We start from the raw sequence: 22,191 nt of genomic DNA on the forward strand, positions 1-22,191 counted from the left end.
AGGATCCCACATGCCGCGGAGCGGCTGGGCCCGTGAGCCATGGCCGCTGAGCCTGCGCGTCCGGAGCCTGTGCTCCGCAACGGGAGAGGCCACAGCAGAGGGAGGCCCGCATACCACACACACACACACAAAAATAAAATAAAATAAAATTAAATTAAATTAAACAAACTAAAGCAAAACTATAAACCAATTAAAATGCAGTGCACATCAGATGTCCAAAGGTATAAGAAGAGTCCAAGTACGGTGATTTAGGGACATGGCATGAATTGCTTGACAAAAATGGCCCAAATGTTACCAACTGTTAAAAGAAGCTGTTACTCTCATCTTATTCTGGACTCTCCTTTTCTCAGGTATAAAAACAACCAAATTTGGGAAGAGCTGCATTCCCAGCAGCATGTGTTCCCCCTCCCCTCTGCCTCTCCTGATTCCTTTACTCCACAGTGCCTGTCTCTGCTGGAATCAACGTCCACACCATGTATTTCTTCCTAGCTTCTGGCCTACTGCACAGCAAGCTGGTGCTGCTGCTTAACTCTGGGAGAGCTGACGGGGAGGGGAGGCGCCAGACATGATGCAGGGTCTACTGCCTGTACTTTGTGGTATGTGGGGCATGACAGCAGGCGAACACTTACGGAGTATTTTTCACGCACTGAACCTATGAGGTATTAATACCGTCTCCTTTTCACAGATGAGGAAACAGAGAGGGTAATAAGCAACTTCCCCAAAGTCACATAGCTGGTAAATGACAAGGCCCGGATAAAGCCCAGAGCTGACTGACTCCTGAGTCCATACTCATTATCGGTATACTACACTGCCTTTTTATTTTTTTTTTATTTAATTTAATTTAATTTAATTTATTTATTTATTTATTTATTTTTTGTGGTACGCGGGCCTCCCTCTGTTGTGGCCTCTCCCGTTGCGGAGCAAGGCTCCGGACGCGCAGGCTCAGCGGCCATGGCTCACGGGCCCAGCCGCTCCGCGGCATGTGGGATCCTCCCATACCGGGGCGCGAACCTGGTTCCCCTGCATCGGCTGGCGGACGCGCAACCACTGCGCCACCAGGGAAGCCCTACACTGCCTTTTTAAAACCTTAGCTATTTTTCATTTTTTACCCAAATATACGTTTTTTCAACCACGCAGATAACCCACCAAATGGTTAATCTGCCTCTAAGGATCAATAGTTGATCATACATCTTCTAGTCTTTAAAAATATTTGAAGACAGTTTCACTGGTTTGCCCGAAGTCTTCTCTTAAACAGCCCTCGTGCCTTCAAACGTTCCTCACAGGAAATTGATTTTAGTTTTCTCATTGTCCTAGTCTCACTCCACTGAATGAACTTATTTGTCCACATCTCTAAGTGCAGCACTAAAAACTGAACACAATGTTTGTTCTGGAAGCTCACTGGCAAAGAAGAGTGGGGTTATCATCCCACTTCATTCTAAACAACAATCATCTATTAATGGAGCCTTTTGTTTATAGCCACAAAACCTTGATGAGTCATATTTAGCTGAAATTAAAGTACTGATAACCTAGTCACCGGCACTGCTAAGCCATTCCTCGCTCATCCTACACTTGTTTAATAGTGAATCTCGTAATCAGTAAGAAGAATGAAAACTAAGTAAATTAGAAACATAAATAAGATAGCCAGTAGACCTACTCCAGAACAAGCTGTTTTCAAGCATTTCCATAGCAATCTTAGGATACCAACTACTAAAAATCTGTTCCCACCATTAAAAGCATCTAGCTCTTCTACACAGCAAGATTATATTTCATGTTAGGTAGAAAATCTGCTAGATTTTTTATTTACATATAAAATACACATATACACATCTGTTAATATTAAGGGCAAACATACAGTTTATTGCCAAAACCAGGACACTCTGGAGAGTGAAAGAGGGGACACTATTAATAATTACACAGGAAAAATATGTAAACCAGCGCTGTAAAACATGTAAACTGGTCATGACCTAGGGATACGGCCTCCCTATGCATATTAGATGTAACTATGTAAAACATCTGCTTTAAACTAAGGACAAGCTTGAAATTTTCTTCCAAACAAAGGGTGATCAAGAAAAGGTGATCACAGCACACCCATTACTGTTTATTTAGCATGCTATCTTTAATATTTACCTTAGGGATGAAAGCAGTGCTTAGGGCTTACATAGGTTTCCCTAGAGCTTGGCTCCTTTTACTTTGTTTCCCGTATCAGTTCCCTCCTCCCCACACCAAAAGATTTTACATTCCTTAACTAGGTATTTTCTTTACACAGAGGTTTTCAGGAATGCAATATTCATGGTAGGGAAAGGTAGCGAATCTAAACTCAGAAGATTAAGTATCTGTCCAAAGTCTCACTGACAGTAAGTGATGGAGCTGGCACTGGAACCTGTTGTTTTCTTACCACTCAAAGGACTGAATTTAAGCCCAGTTCTGCTATTAAATGTGTAGCTGTTTCTGAATTTAAGCCCAGTTCTGCTATTAAATGTGTAGCTGTTTCTTAAGAAAAGAAGATATTACTTCTCTCTACCTAACATTAGAACTTTGGCTATAAAAGCATGCCCATTTCCAATAAATATCTTGTGAAAACAAAAGGAAGAATTAAAAGATTTGTCTGAAACAAATGCAAGTAAGATAAAGAACAAAAATATTGATATTTAGGGCATAAGCCATGAAAGTATCGAAGCTTCTTACTTTAAAGACATGACATCATCCAAGAACACAGGATTGCTCCTCCAAAGAACAAAACCCAGAGGGTGTCCAAATAACATTTAGAAATTGAGAAGATGAGAAGGAGCCAGCAAGAGAGTGATGTCTCAGACGTGAGGTGAAAAAAAAGGGTTTGAGGGTAGAAGTGATCACCTACGTCAAATTCTGTTGAAGGTCAATTGAGAAGAGCTGCTGGTTGACTCTTAGATTTAACAGTGTGGATGTGGTAGGGGCTTCCCTGGTGGCGCAGGGGTTAAGAATCCGCCTGCCAACGCAGGGGACATGGGTTTGAGCCCTGGTCCGGGAAGATCCCACATGCCACAGAGCAACTAAGCCCATGTGCCACAACTACAGAGCCTGTGCTCTAGAGTCCAAGTGCCACAACTACTGAGCCCACGTGCCACAACTACTGAAGCCCACGCGCCTAGAGCCCGTGCTCTGCAACAAGAGAAGCCACTGCAATGAGAAGCCTGTGCACCACAGCGAAGAGTAGCCCCCGCTCTCCGCAACTAGAGAAAGCCTGCGCACAGCAACGAAGACCCAACACAGCCAAAAATAAAATAAATTTTTTTTAAAAACTTTAAAAAAAAAAAAGACGAATGTGGATGCGGTAGATTGTAAAAAAAAAAAATTTTAGGACTACAAATTATTTGCCTCAAATCCCATCAAGAGGTAGAGTCTTGGGCTTCCCTGGTGGCGCAGTGGTTGCGCGTCCGCCTGCCGATGCAGGGGAACCGGGTTCGCGCCCCGGTCTGGGAGGATCCCGCATGCCGCGGAGCGGCTGGGCCCGTGAGCCATGGCCGCTGAGCCTGTCTGGCAAACATGATGCAAGCACAAGCTTGCAAAGCGCTTGTGTAGTGGGGCTTCCCTCTCTCTTGCTACTAGGAACTCTTTCACCACCATGTGAAGGAGCACGCTGGAGATGAAAAACACGTGGCAACTGACCCAGCTGACAGCAAGTCAACCACCAGACACATAAATGAGGCCATTCTAGCCAGGAAGACCAGCCAGGTCAGCCTCAACCAGAACTGTCTAGAACGGCCTCATAGAATCATAAGCTAATAAAATGGTTTTGTTCTAAGCCACTAAACTTTGGGGTGGTTTGTTATGAAACAAAAACTCAGTGATAAGGAGGTGGATATTGGTGGTATACAAGAGCCATTTGAATGGAGTAGTGGGCATGGAAATCTGATTAGAGCTGGATTAAGAATGAATGGACAGTAAGAGGGGAACACAAGGCCTATGGCTGACACCAGCTGAGCTATGGAGGCTTCCTTTTCAAACAAGGTTATTTTCTCAACCAGGAAACAATAGTCTTACATTGTTTACTAGGTGTTCCCTACCCTCGTCCAAAGCCTCTATAAATAGGTATGGTGGCACAATGGCAAAATCCTTCTCCTGAAGCCCTTAACTGGTGCATCCAGTTATGCCCAACTCAAGCATACCTCCTCAAAGATGCGGAGCAGATAAATGGATGAGGGAACTACTTACTCTGCTACTTCACTGCCAACAGGCTTTACCAATAAATTTTACTTGATATTTACACCTTTCATTAGAGGAATGTGTGTGTGTGTGTACACACGAATCCTTACAGGGCACCTAATCATCTCTTAACAAGCCTTGGCATGCTCATTACTTCTTATTTTTCAGGTAAATTCTCTGTTTGAAAAAGAACTCTAATTACATTTAAAAGCACTTGTAGGGCTTCCCTGGTGGCGCAGCGGTTGAGAGTCCGCCTGCTGATGCAGGGGACATGGGTTCGTGCCCCGGTCCAGGAGGATCCCACATGCCGCGGAGCGGCTGGGCCCGTGAGCCACGGCCGCTGAGCCTGCGCGTCCGGAGCCTGTGCTCCGCAACGGGAGAGGCCACAACGGTGAGAGGCCCGTGTACCGCAAAAAAAAAAAAAAAAAAAAAAAGCACTTGTAAAAATAAATTCAAAAAAGTTCTATAAAATGTCAAAAATTCATAAATAACTTACTTGGCAATCCGCAGTTTCCCAACTTCACCTCTTCCAGGGGCTTTAGCCCATTGCTGTGACAAATATTTAGGAACCTAAAACAAAATAAGACACTATTAGACAATGTTTTAGATGCTAACAAATCTTTTTAAACATAAAGTGATACAAAAAAAAACATAAAGTGATATATGGCTTCTATATATACTTTCTGTCTGTAATAATTGCTAATTAAGTAGCAAGCTCTCATTATATGTTTTGCACTAAAGAGGTACTAAGATATGAAAGAAATGATTTTAGCTCTCAAAGTGTTTAAAGTCAGTCGAGTTGATGACACAAAACTAAAACTGGTCATATAACTTAAGAATAATGAAGTGCTAACTTATGTTCCCAGATAAGTCCGATAAAAGTTCAGAGATGAGAAAGGCTACCAGAAGAGGCTTCTTGGAGGAGCATAACACTCTGACATGATATTATTTAGAGACATTACTGAGCTTAAGATGATTCAAAAGTCATATTTTATTATGTATAAGATTATAACTCTGACCAATATGATGAAGGATCTGCTGAAATAAAAGAAATTATTCAATATAACAGCTAGCAGTTATATAATAGTACTTTCCTGACACTTATGTGCACTTTTCATACATTTATACCTCACATCTCTATGAGGTAGGTACTGTTAATTATCCCCATTTCACAGGGAATTTTTTTTTAATTAATTAACTTTATTTTTGGCTGCGTTGGGTCTTCGTTGCTGCATGTGGGCTTTCTCTAGTTGCGGTGAGCGGGGGCTACTCTTCTTTGCAGTGCACGGGCTTCTCATTGCGGTGGCTTCTCTTGTTGAGGAGCACGGGCTCTAGGTGCGCTGGCTTCAGTAGTTGTGGCGCATGGGCTCAGTAGTTGTGGCTCGTAAGCTCTAGAGCACAGGCTCAGTCGTTGTGGCACACGGGCTTAGTTGCTCCATGGCATGTGGAATCTTCCCAGACCAGGGCTCGATCCCGTGTCCCCTGCATTGGCAGGCAGATTCCTAACCACTGCACCACCAGGGAATATCCCCATTTTCCAGATTATGAATTTGGAGCACCCAGGGATTATAAAATTTAGCCAAGGGTATATAATTAGCAAATGAGGAGCCAGGATTCAAATCCAGGCAGTGTGGTTCCAGCATCTATGTTCTTAACTGTGTTGTGTCTGAAATTAGATATATGTAATCAGAAGGGTTTTAATTCTCAAAAAGATTAAGGGAATATATGCTGAATGCCTACTATGGACCTTATCTCATTTCTTCTAACAAGTAGTTTGAACTCGGGAATCAGTACATACTTTTAAGGTATGCTTCATACTTTATATGTACATATAAAGTATGAAGCATAATGCCTCACACAAACAAGTACTCAGTGAGTGTCAGGTGTCATTATTATTTCCCACAGTAATCCTGGAATGACAACATGAACGTGAATGTGTAACTGCGTCAGAGAGACCTTCCAAGGCTGGAAAAAAAAAAATTCTATCTAGCAAAATTTCTTTTGCAAAAAGAACCACTTGACCATTAGTCAAACAAATAGCAGTGCTCTGGATATAGTAAAAGTTCAAGAATAAAAGAAGATCCTAATGGTATTTGTTCATTCTTTACACTGAAATATATTGAACAACGACTGTGTCAGACAATATGCTAGAAAAGACGAAGGGGAAGGGAGCCAACAGTGTCAGGTACAGGGCTACACATTTTACACCCACTACCCCATTTAATCCTCCCAATCACCCTGCAAAATTGCTACCGCTCTCCTCATTCTATAGATAAGAAAACCGAGGCTCAGGGGGTTGAAATAACATGGTTAGCTAGTATCATCCACAAGAGGACTCCAGATTGGTCAGATGCTCTCTTTGTTATACAACTAAATAAGAGTATATAAAAGATCCTAAAGGAAAAGGGGTTTCGAAGATCTTAAGGTTTCAACTACACTGCACTCCACTTATTCATGCATGCTTAGAGGATTTGGCAAACTCCTTCTGATAACTGTATCTGCCTATTAGGTCTCCTTTGATTACCAATGAGAAGAAAACCCACTTAGGCATACAGAGGATTTACTGGCAAAAGTAACTAAAAATTCCAGAGGTAGTTTTAAAGTGGCTTGATTAAGGGCTCAAATGATGTAACCAGGACTCTTTCACCATCTCTCATCTCTTCTCACCACACTGACTCACTTCTTTGACAGCCTTCCCCCTTGTGTAGCAAGATGGCTGAAGCCGCTCCTGAAGAGCAAGAGTTCTCCTTCCCCAAATCCCCAGCAAAACTGTAATTGTCTCTCGTGGCTCTGACTAGGTCATGTGTCCTTCCTTGGGCCTGCTATTGAACCCACAGATGAGATCCTTGCACTGTCAGCCTGAGTCAATGACACCTCTGGTGAGGGACAGGCAACACCATTAGAATCACACAGACTGAAAAGAGGGCGCACTAAGTAAGTGCTGTTACAGCACTTACTGTAAACGCAGGCTGCTGTTACAGTGTCAGAGCAAGGGGTACTGGTTAGTCAAAGAAGCAAATGTGAACATTACCTGTCACAACTAAATACAAGATCTGAAACTGATCTGGACAAATACTGTTAAAACATCAGACAGAACCCTGAATCCCTGAACTATGTAAATTACTACCTCATGGCCTCAATCTTGAAATACTGCCTAACAAGTGAGCCTTTGCTTCTTGCTTGTCTTTGATTTTTAGCCCCAGGGAAACTTCTTGTCAATTACTCTAACAAAAAGAGAAAACTATGTTCTACAGATAGCAGCCTACTCTACGAAGTAGAGTATCACCACAAGTATCATCACAAGCTGTATTCCCTAACAAAGTCTTTAGGGGAAAGATGGTGGCTTTTCTTCATCATGTTCCAAGTTACCGATTCAAATGAGCCCTACATTTAGATACTGTAAGACTTTCTCGTTATCAGTAACAGTACCCCCTTTCCGCAAACTGTATTTCAAGGAACAATTCTGACCACCACCTCCTAACTTCCAGGCCCTTTCCTCAGTACTTCAACTCCAACAATTCTTCCATCCCTCAAATCACAGACTCTACATCTGTACACTGTCCCTGTCTGCTTATGTCCTCACGCCTCTCTTTAACGGAGCTACATTTCACAACCCATCATTATAACCATTCTCTTGCCCCTAACTCCCTCCATCATACTGGCCTGGCAGAACCTAATCCTGGTTAAAGCCAAGCTATACTACTACTTATTTTATTAATTAATTTATCTATTTATTGTTTCATTTGATCGTGCTATTCTTCCTCCACACTTGAACCTGAGCAGCTGAAGAAAAACAATCATGCTCAACGGTCTCCCTTGAAATACACGGCTACTAACATCAAGTAAGCCCTTCAAGATGCCAGGCAATTTAACGCCCTCTCCCTGGTCAATTCTCACCTGCAGTGGAAAAGCCACTGCAGACAGGTCACATGTTCTCTTCACTCCTCAAATATGTAACACTTCATCCTTCCTCTTCCACTGAGGAAAGAAGAACGATCAAAAGGATACTTACTTCCCAATCTACCACTTAGGACTTCCCTGGCAGTCCAGTGGTTAAGTCTCCGAGATTCCACTGCAGGGGGCGCGGGTTCCACCCCGCATGCCTCGAGAGAGAACTAAGATCCTGCATGCCATACCGCGTGGCCAAAAAGTCAATCAATCAGTCAATCAATCAATCTGCCGCTTAGCCACAGGTGGGGCTTTTACTCTGTTTTCCCCTTTTAACAGATGAACTAGGTACGGCCAATCCCTCCAGGTATGCACTGAATTTTTCCCTGTAGTCTAATCAAGGACACCTTTCTCTCAATTCTACCCTTTCCTCCACTCCCTTTAGGTAATTATGCCCCCATCACAGTAACAATGACGATGGTGACAGCTAACACTCAGAGCGCTTACTAAGTGTGGCAGAAGACTCTAAGATGGCCCCCAATGATCCCCACCTCCTCATATTCGCACCCTTGTGTAACTGCCTCTCCCTGGGTGAGAACAGGACCTGTGACTTCCTTCTGGTCAATGCAATATGGCAAAGGTGATGGATGGGATGTTACTTCTGTGATTAGGTTACATCAGATTGTGATCTCTGTCTTGCTTCGAAGCCCATGTGGCAGGAACCTAAGGGCAGGCTCCGGCCGACAGTCAGCTAGGAACTTAGGCCCTCGGTCCCACAACCTTAGAGGAACTGAATTCTGCCAGCCACGGAACCTTGGAAACAATCTTTCCACAGGCACAGCTTCAGCTGAGAGCCCAGGCCTGGCTGACCCCCTGACTGCATCCTGTGAGAGACTCTGAAGCAGAGGACCCAGCTAAGCCACACCAGGACTCCTGATCCACAGAAACTATGAAATAATAAATGCACACTATTTTAAGCTACTAAGTCTGTGGTGATAGCGTTATATAGCAATAGATAACTAAGACATTAAGTGACAAGCACTCTTTTAAATGTTTTAAATATATTAACCATTTAACTCTCACACAATCCTTTTATTGTCTCCATTTTACAAATGAGGAAACGAGGCACAGGGAGGTTAGCAAAGTAACTCACAATCACACACCTGGTAAGGGCAGGCTCTATAATTCTTTCCACCCACTGTCCCGTCTCTCTGCCTCTCTACAGCACAGCTCTTTGAAGAGCCGTCTCTGCTGGCTGACTACAGTTCCTCCTCTGCCACTTTGTTCTGCTCTAGACAGGCTTCCCCTCTACTACTCTGCTGAAACTGGTTCCCATGGTTACAAAAGCTTGCCATATCACCAAGCCAATGTTTAGTCCTCGTCTTGCAGACCTATCAGCAATATTTGAGAACTTACTGTTTCCTCCTTCTTCAAACACTTTCTTTACTTGGCTTCAAGTCACCCCAATCTCTCTTGATTTTCCTCCTACTTCTCTGGACTCTCCTTTATTGGTCTCCAGACATCTAGATTCTCATCTTCCTGACCTCTTAACCTCAGAGGGCCCTGATTTCAGTCCTCAGACCTTTCCTCTTCTCTATCCACACTCAATCTTATGTAATCTCATCCAATCTCTTGACTTTAAATACCCTCTATATAATGACAACTCCCAAATTTATAGCTCTCCCCTCCAAGTCCCAACTTATATATCCGACTGCCTACTCAAACTCTCCATCTGAATATTCACTAGACATTTCAAACTCAAAATATCCACACCAGAACTCTTATTTCTCCCTCATAAACCTGTTCCTGCTGCAATTTTCCTATCTCAGTAAAAGTCGACTCCGTCATTCCAGGCACTCAGTCTGAAACTGGAGTTACCCTGAATAGCTCCTTTTTTCTCACATTCCACATCCAATTAACTGACATAGCCTGTCAGCAACACCTTCAAATTATATCCGGACTCCATGTCCTTCTCACCAATCCTGGCTTACCAGCCTAATCGAAGTCACCATCATCTCTTGTAATAGCCATCTCTTACTGTAATAGCCTCCTGATTCCCTTGCTTCCACTCTTGTCCATGTACACTTTAGTCTCAATACAGCAGCCAGAGTGACCATATTAAAACCTAAGTCAGATGATACTGTTCTGCTCAAAGCCTTTCAATTTATTTAACAGACATCTACATAGTGCTTAACATGTGCCAGGTACTCTTCTAAGCACTTTAAAATTTTACTTCACTTAATCCTCATAACAACTCTATTATTATTCCATTTCTCAGATGAGGAAACTGAGGCACCAAAAAGTTATCATTTGTCCAGTCTCACAATTACTAGCGGTGGGGAGCCAGGATTCTAACCTAGGCAGTCTAGCTCCACAATCAGCATGCCAAGCTGCCTCACCATGGCTCCTCGCTTCCCGTGTCACTCATGGTAAGAATCCTCTAATGTCTTAGATGATTCAGCCCACTGCAATCCATGGCCTCATGGATCTATGGCTTCATGACCCTCCTACTGCCTTCACCCACTTGACTCTAATCACACAGATCTGTGAACATTCCCAACACCATCCCATCCGAGGGCCTTTGATTCGTTGTTACTTCTGTCTGGAATGCTCTTCCTCCAGATATCTGAAGGGCATCCCCATAACGTCCTTCAGGTCTCTGCTCAAGGCCCACCTTATCAGCGAGGCCCTTCCCCACGCTATTAAAATAGCATCCCCAGCTACCTTCTACACCTTTTACCCTGATTTGTTTTTCTTCAGAGCACTTATCACCTGCTCCCTCCCCATTAGAATGCAATCTGCACGAGGTAGATATTTTGTGTGTTTTGTTTACTGCCACATCCCTAGCATCTAGAATAGCCTGGCACACAGTAGGAACAGAGTTATTATTTTAATGATTGGATATTGTTGAAGAAATGTTACTAATGTTAATGTAATGACAATGATGGTGTTATTAGGATAAATCCAGGATACAGAATTTAATTTTAATAAATCTCACTGCATTCTCAAAGGGAAACCTTATTTCAGAGATCAACCTTAAAATAAGGGGGAAGAGAGGAAAACACCAATAGTAGAGTGGAGCATTTTCCAACCTGCCACTGTCCCCTCATTGCTGGTTCCCTGAAATGCTATTAAGATAAAGGGAAGACAAGAATGTTCTGGAGCTCTTGAGGCTTCCCTGGTGGCGCAGTAGTTAAGAATTCGCCTGTCAATGCAGGGGACACGGGTTCGATCCCTGGTCCAGGAATCCCACATGCCATGGAGCAACTAAGCCCGTGCGCCACAACTACTGAGCCTGTGCTCTAGAGCCCGCATGCCACAACTACTGAGCCTGCACTCTAGAGCCTGTGAGCCACAACTACTGAAGCCCGCGTGCCTAGAGCCTGTGCTCCATAACAAGAGAAGCCACCGCAGTGAGAAGCCCGCGCACCACAACAAAGAGTAGCCCCCACTCGCCACAACTAGAGAAAGCCTGCGTGCAGCAATGGAGACCCAACGCAGCCAAAAATAAATAAATTAATTAATTTTTAAAAAAAGAATGCTCTGGAGCTCTTGATGAGACCACTGTTCTTCAATACATTAACCAGGTCAGAAGATTCTATGATCAAACTGCTGGAGACTACAATTTAGGCCACCAAACAACAAGACGATAGTTCTAAGTGAAGTAAGTACATATCATACACTAAAACAAATTTAAGAATCAAATCCAGTACAATAATTGTATCTAATACAAGCAACTGCCAACTTAAAAAAAGATTACGTCCCAGAAGTTAACTGATAAAAACAAGTTTGGAACTCATACTGCATTGTCATCATTATTATAATAAAACTGTAAGTTCCCATGGAACTTTCCTGGTGGTCCAGTGGTTAAGACTCTGCGCTTCCAACTGCAGGGGGCACGGGTTCAGTCCCTGGTCAGGGAACTAAGATCTGGCATGCTGCGTGCAATGCGGCCAAAAAAAACCAAAAAACAAAAAGTTCCCAGGTAAGCCTACCAGCTTATTTAATTCAAAAGGTTGCCAAAATACTATACCCTTGTAATGAAAAATAGTAGAATACAATGAGGATACTATGTCAATCATATATAACTTTTTACACCAAGAGCTTACAGAAATGGGCTTCCCAGAAGTCCCAGCCCATTAAGTTGTGAAAAAAGAGGTAGAAGGAAATGGAAAACATAACGGTATATATGGTTCCAAGGCTCCAAAATACTTTTTTTTGGACAGCTGATATTTTTATTTTTATTGTTATTTTTATTTTTTTTTTAAGATTTAATTTTATTTATTTTTTGGCTGTGTCGGGTCTTCGTTGCTGCACGCAGGCATTCTCTAGTTGTGGTGAGCAGGGGCTACTCTCTGTTGCAGCGTGCGGGTTTCTCCTTGCGGTGGCTTGTCTTGTTGCTCTAGGCTCATGGTCAGTAGTTGTGGCTCGCGGGCTCTAGAGCGCAGGCTCAGTGGTTGTGGTGCCCGGGCTTAGTTGCTCCGTGGCATGTGGGATCTTCCCAGACCAGGGATGGAACCCGTGTCCCCTGCAGTGGTAGGCAGATTCTTATCCACTGCGCCTCCAGGGAAGCCCCTGGACAGCTGATATTTTTAATTAAAACATTATATTTTATTTTTAAGGTGTACAACATGATGATTTGATATATGCAGTGAAATGATTACACTAGTCAAGCTAATTAACATATCGTCTCCTCACACAATTACCTTTGTTTCTGGATGAGAACACCTAAATTCTATTCTTAGTAAATTTCCACAAAACACTCTTGTCAACATGTCACTTGTGAGATATCTATGTTGTTTCCACTGTCTACACATTCATTAAAGAAAATGAGATGGAGACAAGATAATGGGTACAGGGATGTTTTCTCAAATTTCCCAAGACCAGGGAGTGTGACAGAAAATGACTCACTTAAGTATTATTTCCTCAGGGAAACTCCCTTGACCTCCCAGACTAAGTCAAGTTCCTTTGCTAGTCACACTCACAAAACAGTACTCCTTGCTTCAGTGCCCTTATCTGTTTGGAACTGTCTTCCTTAGGACTTGACTGATGTCTCTCTCCAGCAGCAGACTACAGATCCTAGTTTACAGAGCCCAGGCCATGTCTGTTCTTGCTCACCATAACACACTCAGAGCCTAGAACAATGACTGGCGATCACTGAAAGCTTGTTGGATGAATCAATCCGCTCGTTCAAGCTACAGGTCAATTGTAAGGTCAACAGTGCCTTTGAAGCCAAGGTGCTAAGGTGATATATACAGTAGTTACTCCCCTAAGCTTGTTTGCCAACTTTGCGTCATCAAATATCTAGTTCCCCAACTACTAGTCTCCAAAGCCCTGTTTCTCCCAGAGTATTGGACACTGTATTAGACACTGATGTGACACCCTTTTCCTCCTTTAGGATTGAAGGCCTTATTCCCCTAGCTGCTGGGAGTGACTACAGAGAGCCCTCAGCTGTTAGCTCTCTGTGGAATTGCCTCCACTGAAGACAGGTCCTTTGGCCACGATCACCCACTGTTCCTGGGGCAAACCACCCTGTGCCCAATCCTGCATAAGTCTTTTTCCTTCCATAGGTGATGATTCCAGGAGCACTCCATAACAAACCTCTGCATTCTAACCTCCTCCTCAGAACCAGCTTCTCTGGGAACCCAATCTATGACAGGCAGCTTCTACTCACACGTTTTCTTGAAGGTCAACATATGGAGCTAACAAGACCCAAGGCCATAAAAACAAAGTCCCCCACCTCACCTCTGGTCTCCAGGGAGATGATTCATTAAAGAGAACCAAGGGGAAAAAAAGACATTTCCTATTCCTGGCATAAGCTTTGTAGCCAAACAGACCTAAATTTGAATTACTGTTCCATGCTTGGGCAAGATAATTAACCTCCCTAAACCTCAAATTTATCATCTGAAAAATATAATTAGTACCTACTTCACAGGTTTGCTGTGTAAAATACTTGGTACATTATAAATATAAGTTCCTTTTTCTCCTGCAAGACTTTGGGGTATCACCCATTCCGGTTTCATCTCTCCCTGGTACATAGCTTTCTCTCTGGCTGCCAATGTCCAACTGTTTAACTGTCTGTGAAAAAATAAAAGTTGAGCTTGGTGGCATTTGAGTTGTTGAATGGAGGACCCAATACTCACAGGGGATGGTGTCCATCCCTCCTGTCCTGATCCTCTCCTCCAACAGGTATCAATCAAAACGCTTATAAGAGGAAGGCTGATGGGGCTTGAAACACCTTTTTGCTGGCTAGGAAGCTGTTGGTTGGACCCATTGCAGTGCTTGTCAATACCTCCACCTGTCCATTTCCCTCAAAAGATAGCATTTCTTATAATTCAAGCTCCAGTATGATATTCATTACTTACAAAAACCCCACCACTCCTAAAAACCCTGCCAGCTTTATCTCCCCCTCTTCCCCATCAGGTACCCTACCGTCCTGCCAATCATAACTAGATAAGATGATTTTTTTCCATAAGTCTAAATATTGGAAGCCGGGCTTCCCTGGTGGCACAGTGGTTGAGAATCCACCTGCCAATGCAGGGGACACGGGTTCGAGCCCTGGTCCAGGAAGATCCCACATGCCACGGAGCAACAAAGCCCGTGCACCACAACTACTGAGCCTGTGCTCTAGAGCCCATGAGCCACAACTACTGAGCCCACGTGACACAACTACTGAAGCCCGCGTGCCTAGAGCCTGTGCTCCGCAACAAGAGAAGCCACCACAATGAGAAGCCCTCGCCCCGCAACGAAGAGTAGCCCCGCTCGCCGCAACTAGAGAAAAGCCTGCATGTGGCAACGAAGGCCCAACGCAGCCAAAAATAAATAAATTCTAAATAAATAAATATTGGAAGCCAAACAAAAGAACTATGCTAAAAAATTTTTTAATATCATTTTTAGATCCTGATTTGGTACCGAGTGTGTAGTAGTAGTGTGACCACCTGGCAACCTAACAGTGGCATAGACTGAGCAACAGAAATAGGGCAATGCAAACTACAAGGGACTAGCTCCCTGACCAGGTAAAAACTGCGGCTGTTTATGTTTTTTAGCAGGTGACATCTATTGTGAAGTTAAATCCAATCATGTCTACTATCTATCAAAACTTATTTAGATCATCATTCTCTTGTAGATTCAAGATATTCAAAACTCCAGAAATGGCATTTCATTAGGCCAGAACAGTTCCAGGTAGTGGATATTCTGGTACACAATCTTCCACTATATTTGCCTTTTCCTGAACGCACTCACCAGCCCTGCTGGGAAGTTTTTTCTAACTCATCAACTCCATAGGCTCTTCTTAAATGTCACCTTCCCCAAAGTCTTCCCTGTTCCCACCTGACAACTTTTTTCCTACTTAAAACTCTCAGAGATCTTGTATGTATAGCCCTTACTGTATTTATCCTTTTCTCTACCTGTCTAGTGATGGAATTAATAAAATATCAACAAAATGGCCCATACACTTGCGATACTCTAGGAAGAAACTCATGTATTTTACAACAAATGATCCTCAAAGATGAGAACTCAAGATGTTATTTATAAGAAATATTAACGTGTACTGAAAAGATTTAAAGTCGTATGTAGTTCTATTCACAAATTCTAATTGGGTAAGAATGAAAACAAACTCTATAAACAACAAGTTACATTTTAATATCACACAAAGAAAGCTGAAAATGAAACTAACCATTACAACTTGAAGCTCTCATATAATTTATTCCTATAATTCAGAGATAAAAATCCAAATATGCTTAGGATATGGGCATGAAAATCATACTGGAGGGTAATCCCAGTGCAAATGAAACAAATTCAAACTATCTGACAGGTGTGCAAATCAAACCTCATTGCCTACTAGCATTCCTTTAACTAAAGCAGAAATAAATGTTGTCAGACAAAGAGGGAACATGAATGGATTTTAGAACAGAAAGTATTTGATAGCAATTCTCATCCTCTTTAAGAGATAAGGTTGTCAGAGAACAAGAACTGGCAAAAAAAAAAAAAAAAAAAAAAAAAGTCCTTTCACACCCTGGGAAGATGTAGTATTTCCAAGCCTGTTATTTTTCTTTGATACATAAGGTTAGAAAAAGAAGAAATACTACAGGCCAGATTGATGTAGGAAACAATGATACAGCAAACAATAAATAATTGAAACATAATAACTACCTTTATAAAACAGAACAAACCATTAGTCTGAGGTGAGTTCTTTTTAAAGTGATAAAATGTATTCAAATGGCCATATATGAAAGAACACTAAAATTTCTTAACTTTAGATTCATTGCTTTCTTTCACATCCTCATTTAGTCAGTCACCACATCCCGACAACTTTTGCTGAAAAAGTTCCCCTAACTCCTCAGAATTCACTATCAAATGCCTATGATCCTGTGATAATTTTCTAATTTTGACTCTAATTTTGTTATCTTCCCCTCAAGTTTTTTTTTCCCCTAAAAGAATCATTTGCATCCCTGCCTTACTCAAAAACCTCCAAAAGTTTCCTCACTTCTTGTAGACTAAAGTTAACACATCCCCATTTCACAATGTGACAGTATCAGTATACAGTCCCAAGCCTCTACGCTAGGCATAATAATCTCCTCTTTGATTTCCAGGATACAGCATGATACTGTGCATTTTCACTCTTGCATTTCAGTTCCACTCTCCATGGTATACTACGGAGATACTATGGGTGGCCTCTGTCCACCCATCCAAATCTCTCTGTAAGGCAAACAACATTTCTTGAGCATTTACTGTGCTCCAAGCACAAACACATCATCTCAAGCTTCACCATCTTTTCAACCTCTTTCAGTCTGTAAAGGAGCGCTCCTCCCTAATGATTCCCCTCCATTTAGCATACAGGAGAGAGATGCTCATTTACTCCATCATTTTATTTTATTTTATTTTTATAAATTTATTTATTTTTTATTTATTTATTTTTGGCTGCGTTGGGTCTTCGTTGCTGCACACGGGCTTTCTCTAGTTGCGGTGAGCGGGGGCTACTCTTCGCTGCGGTGCGCGGGCTTCTCAATGCGATGGCTTCTCTTGCTGCGGAGCACGGGCTCTAGGCGCGCGGGCTTCAGCAGTTGTGGCTCGCGGGCCCTAGAACGCAGGCTCAGTAGTTGTGGCGCACGCAGGGGGCTTAGCTGCTCCGCGGCATGTGGGATCTTCCCAAACCAGGACTCAAACCCGTGTCCCCTGCATTGGCAGGCGGATTCTTAACCACTGCACCACCAGGGGAGTCTCTACTCCATCATTTAAAATCACAGTGATATCGCCGTGATAAGTCAAATGAGTACCAGAGACTAAGGCTAGCAATGAAGAATAAGAGTTCATTCATTCATTCATTCATTCATCACATATCTGATCTATTACCATGTGCCAAACACAGTTCTGGGTGTGACAGGCAAGGAGCCTAGTCTCGCGAAATGTGTGCATGTGCTGGGGAAAAGGAGGTAACCAACAATGAACACAGAATCACTTTGGACTCTGACACGTGCTTTGAAGAATATAATACAGGTTCGACTGGCTAGCGAATAAGCATAAGAGAGCTACCTCAGAGAGGCAGACAGGACGGGCCTCTCAGATTTAACTGATGAGAACTCAGCCATGTGATATAAATTTTTAAAAATCTAACAAACCAAAGGTCCCTACATTTTACTTGAGTTTCGGATACTGTCACAATCACATTTTGAACATACGTATGTCTTATGAAACCCTCCTAAAAGACAACACTCCCCAATATCTAAAAGTAAAGCACAAATACTGTGCTCACTAAGGGCTAATCAAGATTGCTGTCTTTACAAAACAAAACAAAACGAAAGACATTTGCTGACAGTTTCACGAGACCAGGTCATGCTCTAAAAGAATACTCCAGTCCACGGCCTCTCCTTCCCTGAGTTCAGGGCTCTCTCAGCTCTCCTGAGAACTTCATAAGAACCAACAACCTAAAAGAACACCTTAAGGGTACGCAGAGACCACTTCTACTTTCTGGCTGAGAAAATTCTAACAGGAAGCAGACACTCAACTTCCTTAATACAGACTGATAACTAAAATCAGTTTCACCAAGAGAAGATGCAGAAGTTCTTCAGTTTGGGGTTAAATGCACCACTCACATGGGGGACACCAAGACAGGGCCCCAGAAAAACCAGGTCGTGGGGAAAGGAGATCCATGCCAGGCAGGTTCGGGCTCTTAATTGGCTGAAAAACACTGGGCGTCCCTCAACTAATCTCGTCTGCAAACGAGCATAACAATGAGTCCTGCCTCTCAAGATAACTGAAGCTCTAATGAGAAGGCCGTAAAGAACTTTAAAAGGCGCACGGGGTGGGACAGTCTCAAGTCACTGAAACTACTTTAAGGAGGAGCGCATTCGGGAGCCGCGTAAACCTTACCTTGACCAGCCACACTCCGGTGTTCTGCTTGGCGCCTGTCAGATCGAGTTCCCCGCGCTCGGCCATGGATCTGTCGCCGGCGGAGGCGAGCGGGCCAGAGCAGCGGCCCCGGAAGCTGGGGGACTGCGGGGCGAGGACCCGGAGCACAGGGCAAGCCGGAACCGGAGGCTGACTGTGAAGAGTCGGGGTCCACCCGCTGGGACGCTGGGATCCCGGGAAAAGAGGAACACGCCGCCGGGAGCCGGCAACTGCGCCTGCGCGCTGCGACCGTCAGTACGGCGCGCTGCTGCGGACAAACTTCCTGAGCGGGCAACTTCTTGAGTGGGTGTGGCTACTGCCGTGGGCTGTGCCCGAGTGATTAGAGCATAGGGTGGGATGGGCCAAAACGTCAGCAATACTTTCAAAGACTAGGTCAACGTAACTGAAGAAAGAAGGTGTCAAAACAGAAAAATGGGGTTCAAAGAGACAAAGGCTGTCAATATCTGTCCAACCCTGGCCAAGGAGAGAGAGACAGCATTTGGAGGGCAGGGTAGGAGTAATAAAGTGAAGTAGCACATGTGGTCTCAATTGAAAGGCACCCTGAGCACCTCCAGTGAAACAAGCAGAGTACACCCCTTTTAGACTCCAAAACCCCGGAGCCCTGTAATTAGGTCAATGACAACAGACATGTAACAGACAAATCTGATTGTTAAACTTCCCTGCTTATAGAATTTCCTCTCTCTTCTTGCCTCTAGAATAAAATTCAATCCTCTCCACACAGGCCCTCTCAGTTTGATCCCTTCCCCTCAATGCACCACACATCCAACCACACCTAACCCATCAGACCTCCCTGAATACAGCAGGATGTTCCTCAATTATTTCAGAGCCTCTGCACACTGGATTCCCTTTACTCAGATGCCCTATTCTTCCCTTACCCTCATTCTCACCTCTGTCTTCTGATTGGCAGACTCCTACTTAGGTGTCAAGACTAATGGAAATGTCACTTCCTATGAGATCTTTTATCAACTCCCCCAGAGGAAGTTTCATTTTTCTTCACATCACAGTGTGAGATACTTAGCACAATGCACTATAATATACATGTTTACATGCTGCCTTTGCTTTCTAGACTATGAGCTCCTCCTAGGCAGAAATAGTGTTTTATTCATTTTTTATTCACAGCATCTGGCACAATGCTTGACATCCTGTCAGATTTCAATAGGCTTTGGCTGAATTAACATTTGCTGGAAGAGAAACAGACAGTAAGATATTGTAAGAATGGCAAGTAATGTATTGAATCCTGCATCAGAACCGTACACATAATTGAAGAAATTCCATGTCTGTGCAGCATAGGGCTAGGAAAAGCTGTCAGGTCTCTGAGATCAGCTGAGAAAACTAACAGGAAAAATAGGAGACGAGGCATGTGTTAAAAAGGAAGATTGCATTCTTGTGTTACAGCTTGGGAAATGGCCTTAAAAGATATAAAGGACAAGTGGATAAAGAGAGCTGCTTTAAGCTTTGATCAAATAGAAGGAATAAATTAAAATATGAGACCATAAGAGAAGAGACTTAATGTAGCCTGGATGACCCTAGTAATCAACTTTAGAGTAAAGGATTAGAACCTTGGCCTTGATCTGTGGCTTATGGGAAGCCTAAAAATGTGTGTGTGTGTGTGTGTGTGTGTGTGTGTGTGTGTGTGTGTGTGTGTTTACAAGGATTGGGGGAGAACAAATAGCTAAAGAAGAAGAAATGCCTAGAGAAGAAAGGAAAAAGTGAAGATTTTTAAATGATTATATAAGGAAGAAGAAAAAAAACAACTTATTAAGCACCTCATCCTCCTACATTGCTGAATAAAGAACAGACTTCTCCTATCTGTCCTTTTCAAATTTCCTTCCAGCTTGAAGAGGATGCTTATGAGCTGTGAGAGGAAAGGAGGATGTGGGCTCCATGAAGCAGATTCACAGATTTACTTTGGAGACCAGCAGTGTAACATATATTACAGCTAGATCCTTCACCCTCCTAAGGGCCTATTATATGCCAGACACCGATAATTTTGGCCCAACCCAGGTTTATGTTCTTTCCACCATGATCCCGTACCCTTAATATCCATTCTCACACAGGTTCTATGGATTTCTGCTTGTGGTCAGTTAGGCATATCCAGTGCAGATATTTTAGGTATCTCTATTGCCCAATCATGCCAGAGACCATTAGTGTTCTCTTTACTACTTGAAATAGAGTCATTAGCATCTTTAAATCTAATTAGATTAGACAGCTAGTTCCAAAAACCCAGAACCAATTTAGGAAAACCTATCCTTAACATCCTGTTCCTCTAGGATCACTCTCAGTACCAAAATCAGTATTAATCGGGGTTCTCCAGAGAAACACATGATAGATAGATAGATAGATAGATAGATAGATAGATAGATAGATAGATAGGCATTTACTGTATAGGAATTGGCTCACATGATTATGGAGGCTGAGAAGTCCTAAGATCTGCATTTGGCAAGCTGAAGACCCGGAGAGCCAAAGGTACGCTTCTAGTCTGAGTTCAAAGGCCTGAGAGGCAGGAGAGATGATGGTGTAAGTTCCGGTCCAAATCTGAAGGCAGGAGATGATTAATGTTGCAGCTTGAAGACAGGCAGAGAGAGTGCATTCTCCCTTACTGAACCTTTTTTTCTACTTCGGCCTTCAACTGATTGGGTGAAGCTCACCCATAATGGGGAGGACAATCTACTTTACTCACTCTACTGATTCAAAGGTTAATTCATCCAGAAATACCCTCACAGACACACCAACAATAACGTTGGACCAAATATCTGGGCAAACTGAGGCCCAGTCAGGTTGGCACATAAAATTAACCATCACAGACAGATACAGAGGTCACCACGCAAAAAGGAAACTCACAAATTCTTTACTCTCCCAGATGATTGACTAGTCAATTTTTTTTAAATGGAAAATGTCAATATCTTATTTTGTTATTATTAATGTAAGTATGTGATGCCAAAGAAATGAAGGTAAATTTACAAACTCAGAATTTTGGCAAATACATGAAATTTCCATTTTATTACAGTTTTATACCACATTAGTTCAAATGCATTTCTTTACAGCTCCTTCAACAGAGCTCCTCTGGAATTATTTCAGTCATCCTTAACATGTGACTTTACCAAAGACTTTGAATGTAAAATAAACATATAAAATTTCAAATTAGTAACTTTTAATTATGAATGGGATAAGAAATAAAGTCATCAGATGATGGCTGGGGATATTAATTTCTAACAGGACACTTTGTTGAAATGTTTTTTCTGATACCCCAGGTATAAATGAGAACCTTCAAAAAAAAAGGGCAGAACCAAAGTACAATAAAGAAGCCTCCGCAGCTTAAGCCTCCCATAGTCCTAAACCTCTGACAGAAGCTAGGCAAAGCATCTTTCTTGCAAATTAAGTGGGTTTCCAGTATTTCCATGTAGTTGAGCTTTCAGGGACAGACACTCAAGCATATCCTTAGGATATACCATCTTGGCTCTGGTTGTATTAATTATGCCTGAAGAATTTAATACCCATCCAAGTCCAAAGGTGGAAGAACACATAAACGGGTAAGGTAATCAACAACAGCAGACTGTAAAAGCACACCACAGAGGCCAAGTATAACAGCCCTGCTAAAGAGACCAATGGAATAAGGACAGTCAATGTAGGAAGAGACAGAAACATTCTTTTCCTCCACTTTTTACACACCACTCTTTTTTTTTAATAGATTTATTTATTTATTTTTATTTCGTT

The 22,191-nt window shown here is 42.7% G+C and overlaps 1 protein-coding gene across 3 annotated transcripts in view; it reads right to left on the bottom strand.

Annotated features, from left to right (window-relative positions):
• The window catches only part of GTF2F2 (general transcription factor IIF subunit 2), a 155,669-nt gene extending 136,976 nt beyond the window's left edge, over window positions 1-18,693 (bottom strand). For 2 of the 3 annotated variants that reach the window (XM_024125994.3, XM_055089362.1), the window contains exons 1-2: window positions 18,439-18,693; window positions 4,679-4,752 (exon numbers count right to left, since the gene is read on the bottom strand). In XM_024125994.3, coding sequence (XP_023981762.1) covers window positions 4,679-4,752; window positions 18,439-18,504 — 140 coding nt within the window. In that variant the 5' untranslated portion in view covers window positions 18,505-18,693. The remainder of the gene's footprint in view (window positions 1-4,678; window positions 4,753-18,438) is intronic. The other variant, XM_024125992.3, reaches the window with a different exon arrangement.
• Window positions 18,694-22,191: the final 3,498 nt, after the last annotated feature.

This window comes from Physeter macrocephalus, chromosome 13 (genome assembly GCF_002837175.3).
Source record: "Physeter macrocephalus isolate SW-GA chromosome 13, ASM283717v5, whole genome shotgun sequence".
NCBI lineage: Eukaryota > Metazoa > Chordata > Mammalia > Artiodactyla > Physeteridae > Physeter > Physeter macrocephalus.